The sequence below is a fragment of the Anarhichas minor genome, unplaced genomic scaffold (genome assembly GCF_050575085.1).
Source record: "Anarhichas minor isolate MPS153535 unplaced genomic scaffold, ASM5057508v1 ptg000016l, whole genome shotgun sequence".
Lineage (NCBI taxonomy): Eukaryota > Metazoa > Chordata > Actinopteri > Perciformes > Anarhichadidae > Anarhichas > Anarhichas minor.
This window is the reverse complement of record NW_027466462.1, coordinates 2892345-2916357: the sequence shown is the minus strand read 5'-3', so window position 1 is coordinate 2916357 and position 24013 is coordinate 2892345. Positions and strand designations below refer to the sequence as shown.

Genomic DNA, 24013 nt, shown 5'->3' with positions numbered 1-24013 from the left:
GCTCCAGTATGTTCAACATTACCTGTTAATATGCTGAAAATCCAGTTCTGTGGTTCCCTAAAGCACATACAGCCGTCAAACTCAGGTGACTGACGTCTGGCACACGTGCTTAGTTCCACCTGTGCTCTTCATGCTACTTATGTGACAAGTCAAACATGTCTGCTGTGAAAAAGGTCCATGAATCTGAACCATTCATCTGGTTTCTATTTACTCGTGTTGTTCTTAACTGTGTATTTGAAGTCAAACTACTTAAAACTGTCCATAAAATGGACTATTAGTTTATTAGAAACCAACTAAAACCTGCCTGTTTATCTTACGCTTTAGTATGTTGATGTTGTCCGATGTCAAGTCTCTATTTAATTACGTAACAATGGTGCGTGTGTGTGCTTCATAACTAGAAACTAGCACTAGGGCCCGTCCAGACGACCACACTCCACTGTAGCAGACATTAATCCCACTAAGTATTAATCTGGTGATGTGCAGATCAAAACGGCAGATGAAATCAGAGCTAAATGTAATCGAAAAAATGAACATTTCTTTCATCTAGATTGCATTTAACTGCTTTTTATATTTTATTCAGGCTTCAGAATGAAATGACGCTCTTTAAATGTAGCTGTGATATTGGTTATAATTAACCTCAACACCACTTTCTATCCAAATTCAGCCCCATTTTAACCTAAATGCCTGCAAAAGAAAACTGAATTAAGTCACTCAGAGACACACAGTACCATGGAAACACTTTAAAGACGTTTTTAAGACACTTGTTTGAAATAGCTTTACAGAAGACATGGGCAGAAATCAGCATCAATCTCTCAAAATGTACATATATGAACAATACAAATAAGAGCTGGTGAACTGTGATAAATTGAGGATCTGATCTTTGGTCACAGGAGCTATATGGATGATACATGGTTTGATTTCAGCCTCCTCATCCAGACACACTCTGCATGATCATGGTGTACAATCATGTCGACGTCAGACCTGCTTAAAATAAATTAAATATATAAAAATAAGTGTACAGGATATTGTAAGGATTGGTTTAGTATTATTGTAGCGTTGCAAAAGGACATCCCTGACAACTGATACAACTATGTGCCTCTTATTGTCTGTATTTTGTTTTTGTAAACAGGTAGCTATACAATTTTAAGATCAGCAGGTTATAATAAATTCAGAATAACGACAGATAACATTTTATTTATTGCTCGGTCTAAAAACGACTTTTCTAAAAGATAGAAATCCTCTTTTAAAAAAAAGGAACATTTAACTATTTTCTCAACTCCAGTTGCTCGAAGCGCAAATAATAGAGGACGCGCTGGTTCTCACAAGAAAAACAAGAGAGAGAATTAATTCCGCTTTAACACTGTTGCATGATAAAAGAAACACGCGGTCGCCTGAAGATGACCTGAAACGGTTAAACAACCCCGAGGAGGATGTTCCATATGCATTGGTCGTGTTTTTAAGACATATGGAGTCAACAACGGGGCGAGCGGCTCTGTGAGGCTGCACTCGAGCTAAATGCTAACATACTCACAGTGCTAACGTGCCGATGTAAAGCAGGTTTACCATGTTCGTATGTTAGTTTAGCCCATTAGCATGCTAGCATTCGACACAAAGTACAGCTGATGGGAATGTTTTTCAGGTATTTGATCATAAATCAAAGTGCTGAGAGAGTAAAAAGTCAGGAGAACATCAAATTCATGAGGATTCATCCTCTGGGGAACATGAATATCTTCATGATATTCCATGGGCAATCCATGGGTTGTTCAGGTATTATATTGCATCTCTATTCTATTTGTTCATCAGTGAACGACAGATTAAAGGGACCAAACCTCTCTCCTTATGGCGAGCACCTCTTTAAATTTCTTCCCGCCTGTCATTCTCTAGCCTCATCTATTTTCCAATGTGGTCCTTTCACCTGTATAGGATCAATAAGGATGCAAAGGATGCAAAATATAAATTGGGAATCTTGATTTAGGGAAAACTAGTCCAACCCTGCTTTTAAAGGTCTAAAAATTACTTAAAAAATCTGCAGAGAATCTGCAAACGTGGGAGTGAATACATGAGACAACGGACCTGTATTCAAATGCGGGACATGTTGGACTCATCTGATCATTTGGTGGTTTTTGTTTGTTGTAAAATCCTTGCTTAAGCAGAACAATGATTAACCGGTGGGGTTTGTCGTAGCTGAGTTGGTGGTAAACACAATTGTATGACTTAAAAACAAGGGCAAACTTTAGCGTAAGAAAAGTCAGAATTTTCCCAGATAAAGTATTAAGACTAAAATTAAGACTAATCCTTCTACTGCCTCAGGATCAGATCAGACAGCACATTCATGTCCGTCTCTGCCGGGTGGCACTGCAGCACCAGCGCCACCATGTTGTCCTGACCCGGAAAAACCTGACAGAGCTGCTCTCTGAGGCCGGCCGTTTCATCCGGGCTCCTGTCCACGCCGAACCCCAGTCCCGAAGCATCAAGCCACCCTTGCTGGTGTCCCGTGTCCCACCCTTTTCCGTGTCCCCTCCCTTTCCCCCGGCTCGCTCCGCCCAGCGTTCGGTCGCGGAAGTTCAGGAGCTCCGTTTGGGAGCGAGGAGGTTTGGAGGAGGGGAAAGCGGTGGCTACACCGGCAAAAGAGTGGTTTCCTGGGTCCGGAGTCCTGAGGGGAAAGAAAGAACTTCACTTATTACTAACTAACTTCCACCTATAACTAAGAAACTAAGTTTCTGAGCTACCCTGCAGAAAAAAAGCAGCAACAGCATCTGTGGATGAATTTAAAATATGTTCGTGTGTTCATCTGTATGAGTTACTACCTGTGCTCTGAGCGCAGGAAGTCATCCAGGTGAGGCCCTCCTCTGCCCAGAGGGTCGTCCGGCACCATGAAGTGATCCCCGACAAACGTGTACTGAAGAAGTCTGCATGGGGAGGAGACATTACATCATACCACTGAGATGAGTGGACTGGCCCTTTAAGCAGTCTTCAGACAAGAAACACCAAATCTCTACTTTTATTTAGATAAAACAAAATCACCAGAGTGCGGCCTTTTCATACCTCTTTTTGATGATGTCCCTCCACACAAGGGACTCGTCTGAAAGGTCTCTCAGGTTGTCGTTAGTCACGATCACTCCGTCTGTCTTCTGTGCGAGCTGCAGCATTAATCTGCAGGAACGGGGGGGAAAGAAACATTTCAAAGCAGCCAGGAAAAATAAAAATCTTATGTTCTTTGGCGCCACAGAGTGGTGCCCTCAAACATTTAGGAATGGGCCACAAATGCAGAGTCCCAATTCAATACTACGCACCGATTCTATGCAGATTTTGGGTATGCCGAGTGTGTTCACTCAAATATACTTAAAGCAAACAGAATGCAGACTAAATACAGTCATTTTTTAATGTGTGTGCTGTGGATGCACATTATTCTCCCACAATGCAATGCACAAAGGAAAAGGAGGAGCTACTGACAACTGCCTAAAAATAAATTGTGGATGCTGGTGAAACAGCCCCAAAAAAATCATGGAAAACTATTTTTTGTAAAGTATTTGTAAAGTTTGTTTCATCATTTTTTGTTCGTAAGAAATGGTAAAATATGTTGACATGTTTGTGTACTAACTGCTAAAACAGTACTCTATGATGATAGTACGTAGCACATACTGTGTACAATTAGTACTGAAAGAACTGAAAGCAGCGGCCCGCCTACCTGTCGTCGTACGAGCTGATCCTCTTGCCCTGCACCTCTCTGGAGGGGGTGTAGGACACCAGGCCCAGCTTCTGCAGCTCGGTCAGATAGTGCTGCTCTGCGAGGGCACGAACAAACACCGCTATGTTTAGTCTGCCCTGAAACGCTGAAACGCCCACACACACTCACATGCTCGCCAGATGCTGATTTTGTTTTCCTCCCCTCACGTGTGACTCAGAGTCAAATACGAGCAGCGAACACGCACGAGGCCTTTGTCATTTCAAAACCACAGAACGCATTTGACCAAAGGGAAACTTTGAAAGCAGGAACTATTAAGAACGGTATTTCATGGCATTCAAAATGTTGAGAGGAGGCAGCTCATAGATTGATGAATAAAGTCGGACACAAATTCATTTTCTAATGACTTTTCATTGACTTTATGAAAAGTCTTAAATTTGACAGACCAAACCAAATGTATTACTGCGTTCAAAAAATAATTAGGTTACCTTTGATCTTGGGGTCGCTCTTCTGCCTCCACTGCGGCAGGAGGGCGCTGATGTGTCGATGGCCTCGGTCCCAAAAGTGCTGGACGGCCAGAGCGATTCCTCGACAGGAGAAGAAGTGACCCAACCCGTGACTGTGGAAAACATGGAACAGTTAGACGAAGGGCTTTATAACAAAACCAAGGTGGAACCAAACATCTGGATATGAACCTTCATTTGTTATTCACTAAATCTTTAAAACTAAAGATGTCTTGAAACAACACAACCTAAATTTCCATTCCATGAGAGAACAACTACAACACTGCCATTCTGACCTCATGGCCACGTTGCTCCCGTCAATGATGATCGTCCTCACTTTCGAGTCGCCAGGTTTGTCTGTGAGCTGGAGGTCGAAGGGCATCTGCAGGCCTTCCATGAAACGCTGCTCCCCCGTCACCACCACCGAAGAAGAGGCGGCCGCGAAGCCTCGTCTTTCCTTCGCTCTGGTGGGAGACGAGTCGGCCCTTGTGAAGACGGGGAGCTGAGGGGCTTGGAGCGCTTGTTTTAAGACAGAAGAAGACTTGGGTTTGGGGTTGAAGACGTTGTCTCGGGTTGGGTGGTCTTGTTTTCGAGGTGGATGCATCAGGCCAGTAGTGGTTTGGCCATATTGTTTGTTGGGTTGGAAATGAGTGAGTGGAGGATCCAGGGGTGAGGGATAAGTAGGCATGGGCGGCCCTTTGACTTCAGGAAGGATGACTTGGTGTGGAGTTTGTGAGTCTGTGAGTTTATGGAACTTAATAAACTCAGATACAGTTTGATTTGGCCCTTCTACACGTCCTCTATCGTCAGATTTTCTCTTTTCTGCTGGTACGAAAAGCTCAACTTCTCTTGCTTTGCCCAGAGAAGGTCCAACTTTTGGTCTCTCTTTCTCCAGCACCACATCGTCCATCTCTCTCGGCCCCTCCCTCAGGGCGTCCGTCTCTTTGCTCCCCTCCCTCTGCAGCTCCAGGAGCAGCTGGTGAGTGGATCTATCGGGCAACATGCTGTATACTTTGGCCACTTTCTGCTCCATGTACCCGCAGCTGGCTGCCGCCTTCTTCACCACTCCCAGGACGAAGTCTTCCTCGTGTCCTTCCACTTTCTCCTCGGCGCCACCTTTCCCCTCGAAGTGTCTCGCGCTTCCCGTTGCTCCCTCTCCCTCCTTATCTCCCCCTACTTCCATTTCTTCGTCTTCTCTGTGCTCCGTCTCGCAGGGTCGATTCCTCTCGCTTTGATTCGAGGCAGCGCCGTCTTGACCTTTACTTCTCTGCTCACGGTCAGTGCGATCCTGCTCCTGCTGAACCACGTCTAGGATCTGCGAGGCCTCTTTGGCTCCTGTTCGGGCGAGGACTCGCTTGACGACGTCCTCCGTGTACCCCATGGCTGTGAAGAACTTCAAAAGAAGCCAAAACTCCTTGTTCCCCACTGACAACTGCAGCTCCTGTTCTTCCTCCTCTCCTCGTGCCTCTTTCATCTTGGTACCCAACTCCGGCTGCTCTTCTCCCACCTCCTGAGGAGAACCTATGAGTCTTACCTCCGCCCCCTCTGCCCTCCCTCGGGTGACCCCAGACACTAACTGGAATAAGGAGTCCTCAGATGCGGAGTCTTTCCCCGAACCTGCAGTCAAACCTTCAACCCACCAGTCTGCAGTCCTAGAAGGCTCAGGAAGTGTGTACGTAACGGTGAAAGGTTTGTCCCATATATCCTCCGAATCCTCGTGTGATCCCGCTGCCGCATTTCCATCCGTCAGAGCCGGGCCGGGGCTCGATCCAAACCCCGATTCTCTCACCAAATCCAGCAGGATTTCCTTCACCGACCCCGGCAGCACTAGAAGATCCAGGATGTGCTTGTCCTCCCATTTCTCCACCAGAATTTTAAACGCCCGGCGTGAATCCAGAGACTCGCCGGGTACCCTGTCTGCGGCCTCCGGGTGCCTGGACTGCGTGCCCTCGTACCGCTCCACCAGGTCCGTTATAAGGGAGTAGGCTCGCACCACCGGCTCTGCAAGACCCGATATCAGCAGGAATCCTGTGGAGCCAACCTGGTTTGGCGAGAGGAAAACAGAATGGCATCATGAGTTCTATCTTGACGTTTTTAAAAATGTAAATAATAGATTAAAATTCCCCTGTGACAACATCCCAGTGTTACATCAAGTTGTTACTTCATAAGGGGTGAGACACATTTTTAGCTGATGACATTGACTAATAATGTAATTTCTTGTAAGAATAACAAGAATGCAAGATATCACGTTATTGGTCAAGATCGTTATTGCATCATCAGTCAAAGTGACACACTGAGTATGCTGGTGGGGGATTTGCACAATGACAGAAGTGAGTGATACTGAGTGAGCGTACTGCTGTCTGGAGTCATAACTCACTAAAATGTGAACATGCAGACGGGCTACATATTTCAAAATTCACCATAAATAGCAAATAAATCGCTTAGAAATTATAGAATAAAGACGCTATATATTAATCCAGAAATTGCCTGAGAAATAACACATTTTAAAGTTTTCTTAGTTTTCTCAGTATTAAAGTAATGCAGTTATAGTTGTCTGTACATCAATGGATACATTGCAAACAGGAACTTCTAATAGCTAATTCGGCATACTTTTAATGGTGACAAATTACCAAAATGTAAACAAATATAGGCCGGAAATTGAGGCTCAAGTTGCAGTTGAAATGATCTCACTCACTGGTTCTGATGTCTCTTTATTCTGAGTGACTAAAGACAAAAGTTCCAATCCTAATTGCTTGTGATTGTGAGGAATTTAAGTTTTGAAGCTCCTAATTATGGATATGATGTGATACAGTGTATTTACTTGTAGGAGTATGAACCAAGTAGTGTGTTTGAGTGTCTGTGTGATCAGGGTTGAGGAATGTGCTGAGAGCGGGGGTTGTGTGAAAGTGGCTGCGTGAGGTGTTAAGAGTAACAATGGGGCAACGGCCCAGGAGGGGCTTGTTGGACTTCAGCCAATCAATGAGCTGATCGATGAGCTGAGGAATGTATCTTTGGGGGGACAAAGGGTTTGAAGCTCTGGGGGATTGCAGATCTTCTGCGGGCGACCGAGGAGGCAGACCAGCCTCCTGGGTGGCTCGGATTGGATCTCACATTTCATGGAATTTATATGTTTGTTTTGTTATTAGTAGTGTGATTCGGTTTGTAACTGTTTGTATCTGTCTTTATGCTTCTTGGATAATAAATCCATTTGATTTTGACTTAAACCTGCTGTTGTGTTTTGGAGGCGATTGAGAGCACATGGCTGCAGGAAGGAAGGGGGGCGATTTCTCCCTGGGTCCAGAAGTTATGGCCTGACACGATCCTCTCTTTTAGCGAATATAAATGGTATGAATGTGGCCTAAACAAAGGCCCAGAATGCAACACTCACCACTATATGTGCCGAGGTGTTTTTCGTCAGGCAGTCCATGAACAGCCCTCGGGCTCCACAGAAGATGCAGTGAAGAACGCCGGGATAAGAAACCTCCTGCTGCTCCTCCTGGTTCACGAGTCCTTTCACAAATAACTGCAAGACAGGAATATTTTACATCGTTATCGGATTGTTATATTATTACTGTAGTAGTGGTGAAAATACTGGTTTAATATAGTTTTTTTTTAATGTTTGATTTACATTTACGATTTCAATAAAGCAGACCCACAGAGTTTGTTGTTACACTGATTATTAATGTATAATGGACACTTCTGATAGTAAAAAGGCTACAGTACTATTCAGAACGAGGTTAACCTGTTTAATTACAGACTTTAGTGACGCAGCTTTAAATGATACGTGCTCAATTCTTCAAGTCGCTCTTGAAATGACAGGCAGGTATTTCGCAAAATTTCCCTCTTTGTGTTTTGTGCGGCTCAACAAGGAAACAGTGTCCAGGAAAACACAAAGAGGGGAACTTCTATTACAATGAGAGTGACCTTCGGAGATACCCGATTGATTTGACTAACTCAAACTGCCGAAGCTTTATTTAGCTTTCAGATTGACTTTTGAGTGTTTTTTTAGGGGTGTGGAGTTTTGTCCCACATCACTTTTATGAAGAACAGATCTTTAAATGTCCAGCATGAACACGAGGAACGATTACAGCAAGCACAACCTGCTTCAATGCTTATCGTCAACCTGCTTCTCAGAGCTTCCTGCACTTCACCGCTGTTATTTGCAGCAGAGTTATGCTAATGACTGCAAGCCATACGCTACTGTGTGACCTTTAAAGGCCAGCTTCAACATCACAGGCAGGTTTCAGTCTGTGGATTATATCTAGTTCTGTAATCTGCTAACCCAACACTTATGAGACCTGTAAAATTTAAAATATTTATACGTCAAATATTGGCTCAGCCAAACGCAGGTGCGTCTCTGAGAAAAGATGAAATACACCTGCACATATACACGTATCCTCTTAAATGTGCTTCACAATCATGTGATTTCTTTTGTTGTTGTTGTTGTTGTTGTCAGTCGTCGTCTTCTGACAGAATTCATTTACCACGTTTGGAACCGAAACTCAATTTAGATTTATGATAACATTTTAAAAAAACCTCGATGAGTCATTTACCAGTACGGTGCCTCTAGACTACCAGTAATGTCAATAAAAACTTCCCAAATAAAGGGTTACACTTGTTCACAGTCAGGACTGACTATAAAGATTGTGTGCTTTAAGTCATATTAGTCTAAAAATCGTTTCAGTATCGTGCTAAATTCTTTTGGGCAATGACCCAACTCTTATCTTATCGTGTGCTACCAAAAACCAAACTTCTCGGCTTACTTTGGCAGCCTTCACGTCGTCGCTCGGCCCTCTCAGCTTCAGCCATATCTGCCCGTTGTTGGCGTGAGACGGCTCGTCTGCCCCGATCCCAAACGTCACCTCGAATATCCGCTCCACGGTGTCGTGAAGGGAGGTCAGAGATCCCCGCAGCATCCCGGCACACGCAAACTCATCCTCCACCTCCGCTTCTCCTCCACCTCCATCACCTCTCTCACCGTCCATCCCTCGTTCTTAAAGTCGCCGTCAAAAGTTGAACATACTGTGAAAAAAAAAAACACGACTATAAAACTATAAAAACATTCTACTCTCAGGTATTACCCTCACTTCCAGTTGTTTTTGGTTGTTACATGTTTGAATGTAACAACCAGGAGATCAAATAAACTACAAGTCCCAAGAAGCACTGGTATGAGAAAACATCCAAACAAGTTTAAGTCTGTTAAAAAATACCAATTCTAGTTGAAATATTTTTGAATACAGAGCCTAAGAAAACCTTTCCTTTTTTACTTTTCTCAATAACTGATGTATCAAACTTAAAATACATATTGTATGAACATATATTTAAACATCCATAATTAACAACCACATAATTACTGTTATAGTTACTGTTAACAGGACCACTCTTGTGTTTTCTGTAGTAGATAGGTCTAACACTGACATTATCGTTATACATTTACATTAAAATATGAATCTAAAGTGGGGAAAAAATACTTCTTTCAACTTCTCCCACTACTGTGATGCATTTCCTTCTGTTACAAAGTAACAAAACCACGAAGAGACAACAAACAACCTCAAACAATAGGCCAAAAAACACCACAAAGTGTGTGTGTGTGTGTCTCTTGCTCATGTGCGGTAAAGATGGTGGATCCTTCTGCATGTCTGTGCCCAGTGTCTCATAATCCAACCGTGACTGTATGAAGTAGTGTTGACGACATGTAATTGATCAGAAGAAGTATCAGTAGTTGTTGCCCAGGCAAGTTGCTACAACTAACTGTTCTCCCAACAAACAACAGGTTAAATCTCCCTCAGTGCATTTTACATTCGATCACATTGTTTTTACATTTTAAAATCTTGATCTTGAAAACTAACACTTGTCAAAATAAAAGTAGTGGATTAAAAACACTACTTCCGTCTTAAATGCCAAGTATAAAGTAATGAAATGTACCTCTCCACCTGGTGTGCACACCTTCGAACTCCAGACATGTAAACAAGTCTGCGGTGTGTTTCTCTCTCCGTTCATACACAATTAATAATGCACCGACAGACTATGTCCAACTTGTTTACCTGTTGACTGACATTTCCTTTTGTTCGACCACAAATTGTATTGTTATCGCGCACAGCTAACTGTGAAACATGTATCTCTCTATAAATAGACTGAGCGTGTTTTTTTTAGCAAATTAGGAGCGGTAAATTCTGCTGGTTTTAACTATGAAAACATTATATTTGTTCCCTGTCTCGTTTCCTTACGTGAGGTCGATCGCTCTCGCTCCTTCCAAAGTTTCGTTTCCAGAGAGGCAGCTCGGCTTCAGGCGTCCGCGCGCATTAAAAACACGCAACAACAACAATGTAGCCGATCGGACCAAAGTTCAGCGTGCTCATCGGAAATAAAAAGTGGGACTGAAAGAAGCAACCGACCCCCAACACCCTCCTCTCCTCGGATAGTCGACGAGGAAGCTCCGTGGAAACCCCGAAGAAGACAAAACCGAAACTAAACGGAAAAAAACAGCTCATGCAACGTTCAGGGCGGATGATTCTGGCTGGATTTCGCAGTTATAGTGTCCATATAACACCCGAATAATATTCCTTTAATAATGCGATACACTCAAAATGTATCTAAGATGTATTTTAACATCCTAAAAAATAGAAATCAGATAATGTCCGTTTAATGATCGCATTAATTGGACATAAATGATTATTATAACAGACAATACGTGATAAAAGTGTACATTTACAGCCTGTATTTTAAGACATGTATATATTTGTGTCTGGGTCAAACAGGAGATAAAGGGGATTTCCACTGACGTCAGAAGCGGGGTTTTTCTGTGCTTTTTTTCTTCTTCTTTTTTTTTTAACATTGACAGACAGACTTTGTAAAAGCAGATGCTGGCGCCTGTTTGTAACACATTTCTGTCTCGACATCTCCTAATACAGAAATTCATTCCCCCAAAACGCACTTTTATCTGTTGACACTGTGGTGTTTGTCCTTGGTGCAGTTGTATCTGTGTCAAAGACAGGAAGAGAGATGTTGCCTCCTACACTACACATCCTGTCTTACTCTGCTCGGGTAAACTGGGTTCAAAATACTTTAAACCCAGTGACAATGAAGTTATTCTAATAACAAGTAGCCTAATGTCTGTGTGTGTGTGTGTGTGTGTGTGTGTGTGTGTGTGTGTGTGTGCAGTGGTGGAAGAAGAACTCACATCTTGTACTAAAGTTAAAGTAATACTGCAGTGTAGAAATACCTTTACATGTATTCAAAATGTTATAGTAAAAGTACACAAGTACTGGCATCAACATATACTCAAAGTATCAAAGTGGCCCACTTATTAAGCAGAATGTCCCATTTCAGAGTACAATATGTTATTATTGGATTATACTTAGTGATGAATTAATGCGTTCATCCCTTTAATGTTACAGGTGGAGCTCATTTTGATTATTTTATATCCTGCTGAGTATCTTAATCTTCATCATAATTTACGTGTTGATTATATTTAGTTTTTTGAATCTATATGCAAAGTCCGAGAAAGTGAAGTAAGTGCCATATGTCCTATTGTGACCTCAATGCAGAGCAGTTTTATTGTGTTGTATTGCATTATGTAAACCAGGTGTGGTGTAATCCTCAGCGATTTAAAGAAATCTCACCTATTTCCTGTAAATTATTAAGCAGACTCCGCCCTCTGCTGGCAAACCTCGAAATTTATTTTTGTGTAAACTTCAGTATAATGTCCATAAAAAAGCTTGTGCTTGTGATGTATAACATTGAAGGATATCATACCTGTCTGTCTCTTCCTATATATCAAATAAGGCCATAAAAAGTACATTTAAAAACGACTTGATCACAGCAAAACAATGAGAATTGGCTGTTAAAGAGCAACGTTTCTTTCCAAAAGTTGGGCCTTTATCTGTTTATCAGATTTCTCATAATTAGAGGTATTTAAAGTGTTAAAACGAACTCATGTTGCAACTGTAATCAAGCTCCACGAAAAGGAGGAAAACACTTTCCACAAATGAAATCATATGAACAACATACTTCAACATAAGCAGCCATTAAATCTGACGAGGAAAAGGGTTAAATAAAAGAAGAAGAAAAAATAAATCCTTCTGTCGTGACACACTTGTTTGTTTGCTGAGCAGTTCGGAAGCAGAAGTGGAAAAAGTAGTTTCACTTCTGTTTAGGTGGAGGAGGAGCTGCTGCGAGCAGAGAGTCAGGGTTGTTACACCAGCTTATACCTTCGTCGACACGGTTGAATGATGAGGAAGCGTATATCCCTAAGGGTGAGTGGTTTCCCCATTGAAAAAATATCTCCTTGATAAACTTATTAGTGTTTAAAGTGTCTGTGTTGATCAGGAATTTGTCAGACTTTGTGTTTTCTACATTTGAGTCTCTGTTATCTTTTCATTTTATGTTACAGTAATGTAAATCCATTGTGTTCAGCTCATAGGTTCAGACTTTAAAACTAAAATTTTGTAGAGTTTAGTCCTCAGGAGGTGGACAAAATAGTAGGGACCTGCTAGTATGATGTAATCCCAACACAACAGCACAAAGCACTGAAGAGTTAAGCTGACACAGGAACATCAGTGAGGATTATTAGATTTTACAGGTGTTACTATTATTCTGTCCACCCCACGGGGGCTTTATGAGTGTGTCAGGTAGCCTGAGCAACAAAGAATGTGGTTTCCTGTTGTGTTGAGTACGAGTACAACACACTCTCGGGTGTTGTGTTTGGCCAATATACTATATTCATGTACGTCACTCTAATGATATGTCTGAGAATAAGAATCAAACCCAGACTTTATCATTAGAAAAGTAGAAATGTTAAAAGTGTGTGTGTGTGTGTGTGCGTGCCATAAAGTGACAAAATTAGGTTTTTATAAATCATTGTATGGTTTTGAATGAAGTGTTTAATTTAGCAAAAGATCTGAGGTGGTCTGCTACTTGTGTTCTAAATCTTGCTTAAGCAATCCTAAAAAACAAGTGTTAACCAGCCTCCCCTGACTGAGGAAAGATCCTCTTTAGAGGAACAATTTCAGTCTTAAACAAACAGGTATTTATTATCATGATTCATTTCCTCCTCCAGTGAATTATGTCCAGCTGTCAAGTTTCTTTACTGATCGGAGACTCCAGCCTGGAGGGCTGGAAGGTGATTGGCTCCGGGGGTTTCGGAAAAATCTTCAAAGCCAGGCACCGTCAGTGGGGCTGCGACGTGGCCATCAAACTGCTTCATAATGACGACGGGTGAGTTGTTAACAAAAGAGCTTTCTGTTTACGATCAAATAAAGGTGTGACTTACCCATGATGCAAACACACACACACACACACAGGACCAGCGCGTCTTTGCTGCGGGAGATCAACATGATGCGTGAAGGGAGCAGCCCGTTCGTCATTCTGGTCCGAGGGGTCTTCAAGGGTCGGATGCCCTCCTCGGTCTCAGATCAACTGGGCCTGGTCATGGAGTTCATGGAGAGAGGATCAGTGGCCTCCCTACAGGTAACCACCGGTGGAGGAAGTACTCTTTGACTTAAACAACAATACATTTAAGGATGATTTTACACTTTTGAATGGCAGTGTACATGTAGTAGGAACACGACAGCACAATCGCCACTCTTTGTAGATCTGTAACTATTGAAACGATCTTACAGGACAGCTTACACGGAGCTCCACCCTGGCCGCTGGTCTTCAGACTGGCTCACCAAGTGGCTCTGGGTATTAACTTCCTCCACAGTCTGGCCCCGGCCCTGCTCCACCTGGACCTGAAGCCCAGCAACGTGCTGCTGGACAGCTATCTCAATGCCAAGGTGAGTCCAAGGCCCGCTTACTTCATATCGGTAGATTAGTTTGCCCTCTGGAATTCCTACCTTCAGATAGCAAACGAAACACTACGATTCTTAGTTCCAGGTGATTATACACCGATTAAAACATAATTATGAATATTTTATTCTATTTCTGCCAAGGAATCTCACTAAATGTTACTCACTGTTCCTTTATCAAAAAGAAACAGACGTGGTTTCCCCCTGAATGTTGTAACTTGATAATAAGCAGAAATGGCGTTTGATAAAAAGGTAGTGAAAGGGTTTTACTGTTAAACAAGACACACACTCCAGGCCCTGTCATCCCACGCTGTGATTAATAAGGGAAGTAAACCTGATCATGGCCTAAATGAGACAACTTGCTGATGTAATACATTAATTCACAGTTCAGCATATGACACAAAATGTGTCACGTCCCACTGAAAGTAACATTTGTATATAATATCCAAAGGGAAGTTATGATCCTAATTTCTGCAACACCACTAATAATTTGAATTTTTGCACAGTAAGCTGCCCGCTAGCCGCCTCCTTTATCTCTTATGCTTATTTTCTCTCCAGCTCACAGATTTTGGCCTCTCACGGTTTTACCGCAGCGTCACGCGGTGCTCCAAGAAGGACAGCGAAGAGGAAGGGGGGACGATCAGCTACATGCCACCGGAGGCGTTTGACCTGTCGTACAAACCGACCCAAGCCTCCGATATCTACAGGTACAAGAACCAGCACTTGGATAAAAGCGTTTTACTTTATCATATAAGCACCAATAATGAGTGTTGTGTTACAGCCAAATGAGGGAAGTGGTCTGATTTGAATGTCCTAATTCTCACACAAGCGTCAATTTACAGATGAAAACAAACCAGGGTGGTGTTGTTATGATATAATCAGTAATCCTAGCATGTGACTCTCTCTGCCTCTCTTTCAGTTATGGTATACTCTTGTGGTCCATTGTCACTGGGACACAACCATATGCACGTAAGTCACTATTGTGTCTTTATAGCTTTCGTAGCCTCTCGCTCACCACAAATGTTCAAAACATCTTCTTTGGTTTTTCTCATCTGAGTGGGAGGTTGTTGTTTTTTTGTGTGCATTATGACCATAATGACATGAGGTGCAAGAACAGCGGGAGTTTATAAGTGTAAACACACCTACTTTTTGTTTTCTAGGCTGTGAACTGTCTGTGTTTGCAGCTCGTAAACAAAAGTCACGAGGATTAAAGGGTGCCTATTTTATTGCAATTGTCAGTTGGTCTATGGACTTGTCACTCCAAGAAACACCTTTTGCGTTAAACGTTGTTGTTGTGTAATACATTGTTAAAATAAAAAACATTGATTATTGCAGCTTGAAACACAGGAGGAATATCTGAATGTAAGCATCGGTCAATAACTTATATTCAGGTATTTCTGAGGTCTCACTAACCTCTCACCGCCTTGTCAATCCTTCCTCCGCTGTAGATGCAAAGTCCAGCTTAGTGCGGATTCGTATCCCCGAAGGAGACCGTCCATCGCTGAACGAGATCAGGCTCCAGGCGGTTGAACGTGCAGGGTTGACGAGACTAATGGAGCTCATGGAGAGATGCTGGGACACCAGACCCAAAGAAAGGCCCTCTGCCCTTGGTGAGAAAACTCTTGAGCTGACACAGAAAATGACACTTTCAACAGCTTGCGGTGCCTGGTCCTAACGTCACATCTTTAATCTACTTTGTGCGCAGCGTGTACAATTGAGGCAGAAGAACTGTACAAGATCCACAAACATAATATTAATGATGCTGTCCATCAAGTGCTGATGCAACTGGTGAGGGAAAATATTTTCATAATAGTCATGCTGAGATGATGTTGAATTGTGACATGATGAACGTCTTTCTCTTCCTCTTTCCAGGACCAAAAGGAAGAAGAAAGAATGATAGAGCAGATTGAGAGGGTTCACATCACTCAGGTTTCAGGTCTGCTTTCATGTCATTCCCCCCCCCCCCCCACCACTTATAAGGATGTTTTTTCTTCAACATAGCTATTCCCTTTCTGGATAGATAGATACCCCTCACATGTCTGTACGCTAAACAGAAGAAACAGGGGAAAACATCTCCAACATCTCTAAATCTCATGTATTAACACGTTATATCTTGTTTAATATGTACAAGAGCCAGGCTAGCAGGCCCTAGCTGTTTACCCTGTTTCTTTATGTCTTTATGCTAAGCTAAGCTAACTATCTGCTGGCTGTAGCTGGCTGCATTTAACAGACACACACATGTGTGGTATCAATCTTATCATCTGTTTCTCGGCAAGAAAGCGAGCAGCATATTTCGGTACTATTTCTTTAGCTCTTGTTTATTTCAGTTATGTAGTTTGTGGAGTTTATGTATTTTGTGTTTTCAGGTTTGTGTTTTTAAACTTTAAACTTTAATTGCGCCAAAAGGTCCGTAGTATTCATAACAGAATTGTGGACTAGAGTTAAGATTATTTTGTTAAAATAGTATTTCCAAAGTCAGGAAGTCGTTTGACTGATTGAGTTTGATGGAACCATTTTTAGCGAGATTAAAAATTGCTGTTGCAAAACAACAAAAATGTTATTTTATATTTTCTTTTGCAGGGAGTAAACGTGAGGAGGCGAAGATTCGTGATACCGTGCCAACAGGTCGCCCACCAGTCCAGGTGAGATTCAGACGAATCACACGGTCGCTGCAATAATAGAATAAATAGAGACATTATTGTATTTAACACCTAGGAAATGTTTAAATCAACAGACCACACTTTAACGTCATCATTCAGACTCTTCCTAGTACAGTGTTGACGACATTGTTATACTTTTGACCCGAGAAGAAAAACTCACAATGTGGTCTGTGAGGTATTAATTATTTTCTTTGCCACAAATTGGCCAATGCTGTGATGTTTCTGCACTGCACTTTTTTTTTAATTTTTGCTGCCGTGGGGAAATATTACATGCATCACTTCCTGTTGCGCCAGGGGAGTTTCAACAGGAAAGAGTGTTGAACACAGTGAATGTAAAAAAGGCCTCGATGAAGCGCATGAAGTTTGGAGCCAGGTTGGGCAATAGGAGATTGAATGTAAACATGAATATAACCAAGATTATAAATGAGAGATTATGGTCTTCGCTCTGTAATGGAGTTGTGATGTTTTGGATTACCAAAACACAACAACTGACCAGTTATTTCCTATTATACAAAATGTATGTGCAAACTGGTGATTAACTGTAGTCTTTAATGAGATCACAGTGCAACTCCTTTACTTGCTTCTGTTGCAGGAAATGGCTGGCGGTGGGACTGCAAATCGAACAGACATACCAAGAGTCAAAGGTAAAGAGGAAGTTGGTGTTGAACCGCTGAAGAAAGAGGGGAACTTGTGTTGTTAGATCACAAATAGGACGAACAAATCAAGTATCATGACGTAGTGTTTTCAGGTAATTGTCTTCCCCTTTTCAGATCTGCCTTCATCTCGACCTTCAAGCGTGCGTTACGATGACGAGAGCCGCCATTCGACGGACGGCAAAGTGAAAAGGTCCTCCGTTTGCCCCATTGAACCGTTACCGCCGTCTCCTTCGACTGAGAGTTCCCCTCAAGGCAGAACAGCAAAACCTTCCTTGCAGGGTTTCAAGCAAAACCTGTCTTCACAGTATCATGTGGGTGGTTTTATTTTGCATCACTGCATTAAAGATACGTTCGAGAGACCAAACACTGCAGTAAAAATACTCTGTATTTCCTTTTCCAAAGAGGAATTTAAGTAGGTTTCCTTCGGTTGATTTGTAATTAAAAGTGAACTTTCACACAGAACAATCTGTCTTTATAAGTGTTGTAGTATCTTAAGTAATCAATTCTCATGAACACAGCATTTATTGAAGACTCGAAACTAACACTTTGACCTCGGCTGCTGCTGTTTTCCTCTCTTTTTATTCGTGTATATCTGCAGCGTCAGTTATCCGGCCCCGACACTTTCTCCTGCCAACCGGCCGCTGCACGCGGAGTCCAGATGCACTTCAGCAATGTTACCGGATTACAGCACGGCAACAACAACATCATGCACATCCAAGTTACAGAGCGCTCAGAAAGGAGACGGCATCCAACAGCACCGCCCAGAGTCGACCTCCCGCCGCAGCGTCACGGAAGCTGCAAGGACAAGGCAGGAGGGGTTCGCTGAGTTCTCGTGGACCTTTGCGAGTTTAAGTTCTCTCATTTCCTGATACATGTTTTATTAGAGAAGTATGAAGGCGTAGCTGCGTTTTCTGTTTTTGCTTTTCAAATCTGGACAGTATTCATGTTGTTCAAGAATGATGTTTCAATATATATCTTTTTAATAGTATTTATTTATTCTGCTTCCTTTGTGAGCACATTTAAAACCAATGAGCAAGAATCTCACACCTCCCTTTTGCCCTGTCAGCAGTGTTAATGTGAGCCGAGTCCGGTCATATGGTTTGGCTCTTCCACCAACTGTTGTCAACAAATATCCTCAGTCTCAGTGCCAGCCTCACAATCAAGTGCCAAAAAATCGCCATAACCACAGATTGATAATTGATCTAAACAGGTCGATATATCGGTGCACATATGACCGACCGTTTGGTCTGTCAAGGAGGTTAAAACAAAGAATCATTTGTATTATATTGATCTACCATCTCTAATGTCTTGCAGTTGATGTAACGGTGCTGCCGCAGGATGACGGCATCTTGAATACTTCGGTCAGTAGAAGCACGATGTAGCTTCAATGAAGTGAAAGAAGAGAGAATTGCTTTATCTTAAAGGATAACTCTTCGATGGGATTATGGGATATAAAATATCGCCAGACTTTGATCCTAAAGGTACTTAAGTGGAAATATAAAGTAAGGGAAACATTGTATTAGTTAAAAAGCATAGTTTACTTAGATTTAGAAGTCTTCATACATTTGTACTCAAGTGTTGTGTTTTTTTTTTTTAAATGTTTGGTGTAATTTCGAACACCAAAATCAGGGTTACTTGACAACTTAATTTAAGTTTTCATATTTCAGGTGGTAAATATCTCAGAGCTGCAACGATCAGTCGATTAATCGGCAACAGTTTTGATAATCGATAAATAGTTTAAGTTATTTTGAAGGCAGAATTCTCTGGTTTCAGCTTTTTAAATGTGGGAATTTGCATTTTTTCTCTTTTTGAATATATTTGGGTTTTGAACCGTTGGTCGAACAAATCACAGATCTGTAACAATTACAGGATTCACTGATGCTACTTTTTTGGAAATCACTTAATCACTAAATGCCAAAGATATCTCAAGTTGTAGCTTCTCAAATGTGAGAATTTTGCTGTTTTTCTTCTTTTTTAATATATATCTTTGTAAGCAGAGTATTTTTGAAAAGTCTTGCTTTTTAATAAAATGAAATATAAAATCCTGTCCCCAATATTGTTGATACAGTCCCTCAACTCCTTTTGTTAATGATTCTATTTTGGTGACATGTTGTGTAGTGTTGACTTTCCTTGAGTGTCTCTAGGTGGCACTCTTGTTCAGCTAGTGTCTCACTATACATGTGTCTTTCTTTCTTTCTATTCCAAATAAATCACTTCTGTTGCTGCTGAAAATGTATAATTCATCTCTTCCAGTTCACCAGGGAACTTTTTCCCAACAGCGAAACAGCTGTTTCTAAGAAAAAAACTATTTAATGTATCGTTTTATATCTATTTATATATATCAAAGCAAAAAAATCGAATCAAAATGAACATTCATACATATTTTATATGATATTTGATGTCATTTGTTACAAGGTGTTTATCTAGTTTTTGAACCAAAGTCTTTGTACTCCAGACACGAATATCCACAGTGCTAACACAGGCCTCTGCTGTGCACCGGGGCGTTGACACTGATCAGTTGTGATGGTCCGGTGTGAACTCAGCAGGCTTCTGGCACCGGACTCCTTCCTCTACTGCCAATCCCCCATCTGCCACCTGATCCACCGCAGAGAGACGCACAGTCACCGAGTGTCACCGGGATGACAAACTCACACACGACTGTGTGTTCACAAAGGTTTTCACAGTAAAACTGCAGTTTAGACGGTTGAATTACATATTCAAGGATCAATCGTGGCGTGTGGACATGTTTTTGGTCAGAATCTTGTAGAGGAAGCCCTCACTCACCCTTAATAATAACTTTTGGAGCACACCACAGGGATGCATGGTATTTTTAGGACAACAGTTGGGTCTGCATCAAGTGATTTATGGAGCATATGTGCAGTGCAGGTGTTTTGGAGGACATTATGTGGTGAGCATGTCCTTGTCAATGGTAGGTTAATGAACTGTATGGAAATGTTCAAATGCAGGCTACGCATAAAAGAAGTTGAGTTTGGAATAGTTAACACGCTAGGTTTGGCTTGTCTTGAATTAAGGAAAATAGACACTGCTTTAAACTGCCGAACTTGCCTAAGAAGCGTCAGGTTTTTCTCTTTTCTTCAGCATCAAAGTAATCCACTGATAGTTTTCTGTACACCCATGGGTACACTGCAAACAAGAACTGCTAATAGCTCATTTATAAGTGGATAGACATAGATGGAGAGGCAACAGACACAATACGTTTCTTTATTAGATAGATCTGCTACCTTGTATTTCATGCATTAAAAGAAAATCACAAACCTCTGACAGGCTGACTAAGCAAGCATAGACGACACATTACAATAGTCAGACAACGGCGAGACATAAAAAGTGGAAATGGGAATTACATTGAGGATAATTTGGTGTTGAGGGATCTCACTCATTCTAACTGATGAAGACGCATCAAAGCAGTTTGATGGAATTCAACGGGTATCGATTAATGCTTCCTCCTTTCTGTGAAATCTTTATTTGCACACCCTCGACTATGACAAGAACACAATCCTACCTCAACCTAATCTACAAGGGGAACACCAGAAACCCAGAGAAAGTGGAGTACTTCCACCCCCCCATCAGGTTCCCCCTCTCCAGTTTGAGGGAAGCCTTGTCCCCTCTCTCCATCATCACCAGCCCGGCGTTGGTGGCAGCTTCTCTGGTAACGTCCTGGTCACCTGCGAAGGCTGAAATCACCGGCCAGCCGTTGAGAACCAAACTCACCTGTGAAAAGATGGGTGAGGAGATGGAGCAGGTGAGCAGAGGGGGGAACCATTTGTCAGGAAATGATAGTCAGAAAACATAGAATATATATTTAATCCTGTAGAAACAACATTAGTGAGCTTTAGTAGGTTGATTTTGTTACTTTTGGACAGAACAAGGCTCTGCAAATAAGCATGCTCGTCAAAAGTGTCGGGCCATGCCTTTAAGCTGGTATTCTTACTTGTATTGTCTGCCGGTTGTAAACTTTGACAACATGAAAGCTGAAACTGTAGACCCCTTTTCTAGGGGCCACAAAGATACTCCTCGCTGGATCAAAATGGCTGCCAACATTTACTAGGATCTAGGAAGAAGAGGAGACGAAGAGAGAGAGTAAATACAACAAACAGGCCCTGAGCCAAGCTGCTAATACTCTATTAATGTTTTGGAATATTTGATCAAAATTAGATTTTGATTTTGGAAAGTTCAGCGCTAAACTATTGCAAGGAAAACAAGAAAGGTAGGAGATGACTAAACGTTCCGGCGTACACCGACTACAGGACACAAACCAGACGTTGTGAATCATTATTTGTCTGGTTTGTGCATCGTTACATTTAATAGTCCTCTTCCACAGCTCCAAGACGTTGCTTAAAATAACTCAGCCTCACCACTCAGTATCGCTATCGCGCAATACTTTCAGGCTAACGAATAAACACCAATTAAGATGTGACACATGCAGCGTAGTGTTTGTGAGCTCTACAACTTCCAGTATTTGACAAGACACTGGCATGTGAGTCATGTGAGTTAAAGCATTTATCGGCACTAACACGACGTACTCTCAGTGCTCACAGTGTGACTGGAGGTGAGTCGAAACTTGTTTGATCAATTCTGTTTAGTGACAGCAGCAAGCGGTAAAGTCAGTCCACCACTTTGCATTAAGTGGAAATACCCAACAACTCCTGGATGGATTGGCGTGGAAGTTTGTTCGGACATTTATGGTTCCCAGAGGATGAATCCGAATGACATTGGTGATCCACTGACTTTTCCTCTTGGGTCACCATGAGGTTGAGATTTGTGGTTTTGAGTGAAATGTCTGGACAACTTCAGATTTCAATGCTAACATGACTTCCTTTTCCCTCCCAAACTTCAAAGACTGTTTAAACTATGGATTGCAAATCTAAAATGTAGCACCATTTTGCAGGCGCATGACCTTTTCCTTATCTCCAATATATTCAAAATGCAACTTCCTTGTATAAGTCAGAAGTAATATTTCAGAGCAGCTTACTTAGTTCATTGCTTCCTTCATTTTTAAAATCAGAAGCAAAGACCAATCACAGACCAGTAGGCTGCATGCTACACCAAACTGCGGAGCACTTGGATTGATCAAAATGCCAAACTTGGGACTATTACAAGACTCTGAGCAGATGGTTGAAGTTGATGCTAACGTTGGATGAGGTAAAAAAAAATGTTTTGTCTGTTCCCTTGATAAGCACATGCCCCCTGAGCCTAGATCAGGCTGGCTTTGTGTAGCTGAGGTTCATCTAACATCTATATCATATGATGAGTAGGCAGACTGAAGTACAATTTAATCTGGATCCTGCTGCTGGTAGCAAGAACATTGTCAGAGTTAAAGGCATGAATTAAAATGAGGAAAAGGCACGTTCAAAACTAGCCAATGTCTGACTCATTTTGGATTCCCCCACCTGGTCAAAGTAGATGGTCATGGTGCGGTTGCTCATCTCCGAGGGTTCGTGGTTGGTGTTTCGGATGGCTGAAAACGCCACCCGACCGGTTCCGGACCTCACCGACATGCCCAGAGCGTTACCCGATGGCTCCGCAGAGGGGGTGGAGTCACACACCACCAGACACTTTCCCTCCAACACGATTGGCTCTGTGTCATTCTGGCAACTGACCTCTGAGGGCCCCCACTGGACCAGAAGCAGCAGTCCAGCAAAAAAGACTGAGCGAGGAGCAAGGTAGGGCGGAGAGGGACGAGATGGACAGGGCATTGTTCCAAATGACGGCGAGCTTCAGGTGTTTTGGGCGCGTAGTGACAATATGGCCACCACAAATCAGCGAGAGTGTGTCTTCTTGAAGAACACCTCACTTTAGCATCATAAGTTCACCTGGAAAAGAACACTTCAACTTCTCACATCTCATGGGACATTTAATGATTCAGGTAATCCTCAGCAAACAGTTCTGCCAACAGTGGTCGGAGATCAAGTCTATCTGACTTAGTTGGCACCAGGGTGGCTGCTTCCCATAACAGCAGACAGAAAGTCCTTATGAGTAAAGTTGGAGGTTTTCCAGCTTCTCACAGCACAGCGAAAATGGCCGTCAGCTAAACAAACTGGTTTTGGAGGCTTTCAAGGCTTCAGGCCTGTTTGAAGGAGCAGATCACAGGACACATTTTTGTGCATGAAAATCTTTTTCAGTATATGAAAAACAATGACATGCCAGAGGCTTGGCTACTTTAACACCCTTTTCTAAGTATATTTTTTCAGAGAATTGTTGAGGACCGTCGGATTGACATTCAGATAATGGTAAATTTACAGTATTTACAGGGGAATGAGGTATTTTTACCAACCAAGCTTAAAATATAGGTGTAAGCATATGTTTCCCTATGTAATGTGTGCATGTGATCACATATGTGTAAATTATCATCCAAAGTACATTGGAATCTAAATCAAACAGACAGTAAAATCCAGCAACAACTGCATCAGAAATGGAAACTGTTGACTTTTCGTACCTTGGCGCCTTGAGTAAGGGAATGTCAGTGGACATTAACAGGGAAATGATTTTTGCTGAAGTGGAAAATAAGTGGAAGTAGAAGTGATGAGGTAATGTTTTGTCCAGGAAGAGGGCATGTAAGTGCCAGCTGGACTCAGGAGGGGGGTACAGCGGACTATCACAGTCCCACCACCAAGAGGCCATCTGTGGGTAAACATGCCCACTCTCTCTTCACCTTTCCAATTAAATCCCTGTCTCTGCACACATTATAAATAGAAATATTACA

The 24013-nt window shown here is 42.1% G+C and overlaps 3 protein-coding genes across 3 annotated transcripts; 1 reads left to right on the top strand and 2 right to left on the bottom strand.

Moving 5' to 3' along the window:
* Positions 1-725: 725 nt before the first annotated feature.
* On the bottom strand, positions 726-10645 carry khnyn (KH and NYN domain containing). The gene is made up of 9 exons (XM_076092421.1): positions 10416-10645; positions 8952-9210; positions 7577-7711; positions 4485-6229; positions 4174-4304; positions 3689-3785; positions 3046-3153; positions 2808-2909; positions 726-2653 (listed from the first exon to the last, which is right to left on the bottom strand). Exons 2-9 carry the CDS (start codon positions 9171-9173, stop codon positions 2299-2301), a joined length of 2895 nt encoding a protein of 964 aa, XP_075948536.1. The 5' UTR covers positions 9174-9210; positions 10416-10645; the 3' UTR covers positions 726-2298.
* A 1742-nt stretch (positions 10646-12387) lies between these two features.
* ripk3 (receptor-interacting serine-threonine kinase 3) lies at positions 12388-19524 on the top strand. The gene is made up of 13 exons (XM_076092420.1): positions 12388-12443; positions 13247-13404; positions 13491-13656; positions 13809-13964; positions 14535-14683; positions 14896-14945; positions 15425-15586; positions 15682-15764; positions 15849-15912; positions 16557-16618; positions 17229-17280; positions 17407-17603; positions 17891-19524. The coding sequence occupies exons 2-13, from the start codon at positions 13253-13255 to the stop codon at positions 18116-18118; spliced, it is 1521 nt and encodes a 506-aa protein (XP_075948535.1). The 5' UTR covers positions 12388-12443; positions 13247-13252; the 3' UTR covers positions 18119-19524.
* A 1299-nt stretch (positions 19525-20823) lies between these two features.
* On the bottom strand, positions 20824-23006 carry LOC142950690 (cerebellin-1). Its single transcript, XM_076092249.1, has 3 exons — positions 22701-23006; positions 21242-21361; positions 20824-21021 (listed from the first exon to the last, which is right to left on the bottom strand). Exons 1-3 carry the CDS (start codon positions 23004-23006, stop codon positions 20824-20826), a joined length of 624 nt encoding a protein of 207 aa, XP_075948364.1.
* Between the last annotated feature and the right edge of the window lie 1007 nt (positions 23007-24013).

What these genes read in the sequence shown, in the direction of transcription:
- khnyn (XM_076092421.1), bottom strand. Translation starts at nt 9,173, where the DNA reads ATGGACGGTGAGAGAGGTGATGGAGGTGGAGGAGAAGCGGAGGTGGAG. An exon ending in ACGACGTGAAGGCTGCCAAA is followed by an intron (nt 7,712 to 8,951) that starts GTAAGCCGAGAA and finishes CCTGTCTTGCAG; the next exon opens with TTATTTGTGAAAGGACTCGT. An exon ending in ACACCTCGGCACATATAGTG is followed by an intron (nt 6,230 to 7,576) that starts GTGAGTGTTGCA and finishes TCGCCAAACCAG; the next exon opens with GTTGGCTCCACAGGATTCCT.
- LOC142950690 (XM_076092249.1), bottom strand. Translation starts at nt 23,006, where the DNA reads ATGCCCTGTCCATCTCGTCCCTCTCCGCCCTACCTTGCTCCTCGCTCA. An exon ending in TGACCATCTACTTTGACCAG is followed by an intron (nt 21,362 to 22,700) that starts GTGGGGGAATCC and finishes TCTTCTTCCTAG; the next exon opens with ATCCTAGTAAATGTTGGCAG. An exon ending in ACAACCGGCAGACAATACAA is followed by an intron (nt 21,022 to 21,241) that starts GTAAGAATACCA and finishes ATCTTTTCACAG; the next exon opens with GTGAGTTTGGTTCTCAACGG.
- ripk3 (XM_076092420.1), top strand. Translation starts at nt 13,253, where the DNA reads ATGTCCAGCTGTCAAGTTTCTTTACTGATCGGAGACTCCAGCCTGGAG. An exon ending in ATCAAGTGCTGATGCAACTG is followed by an intron (nt 15,765 to 15,848) that starts GTGAGGGAAAAT and finishes TCCTCTTTCCAG; the next exon opens with GACCAAAAGGAAGAAGAAAG. An exon ending in CAGGTCGCCCACCAGTCCAG is followed by an intron (nt 16,619 to 17,228) that starts GTGAGATTCAGA and finishes CTTCTGTTGCAG; the next exon opens with GAAATGGCTGGCGGTGGGAC.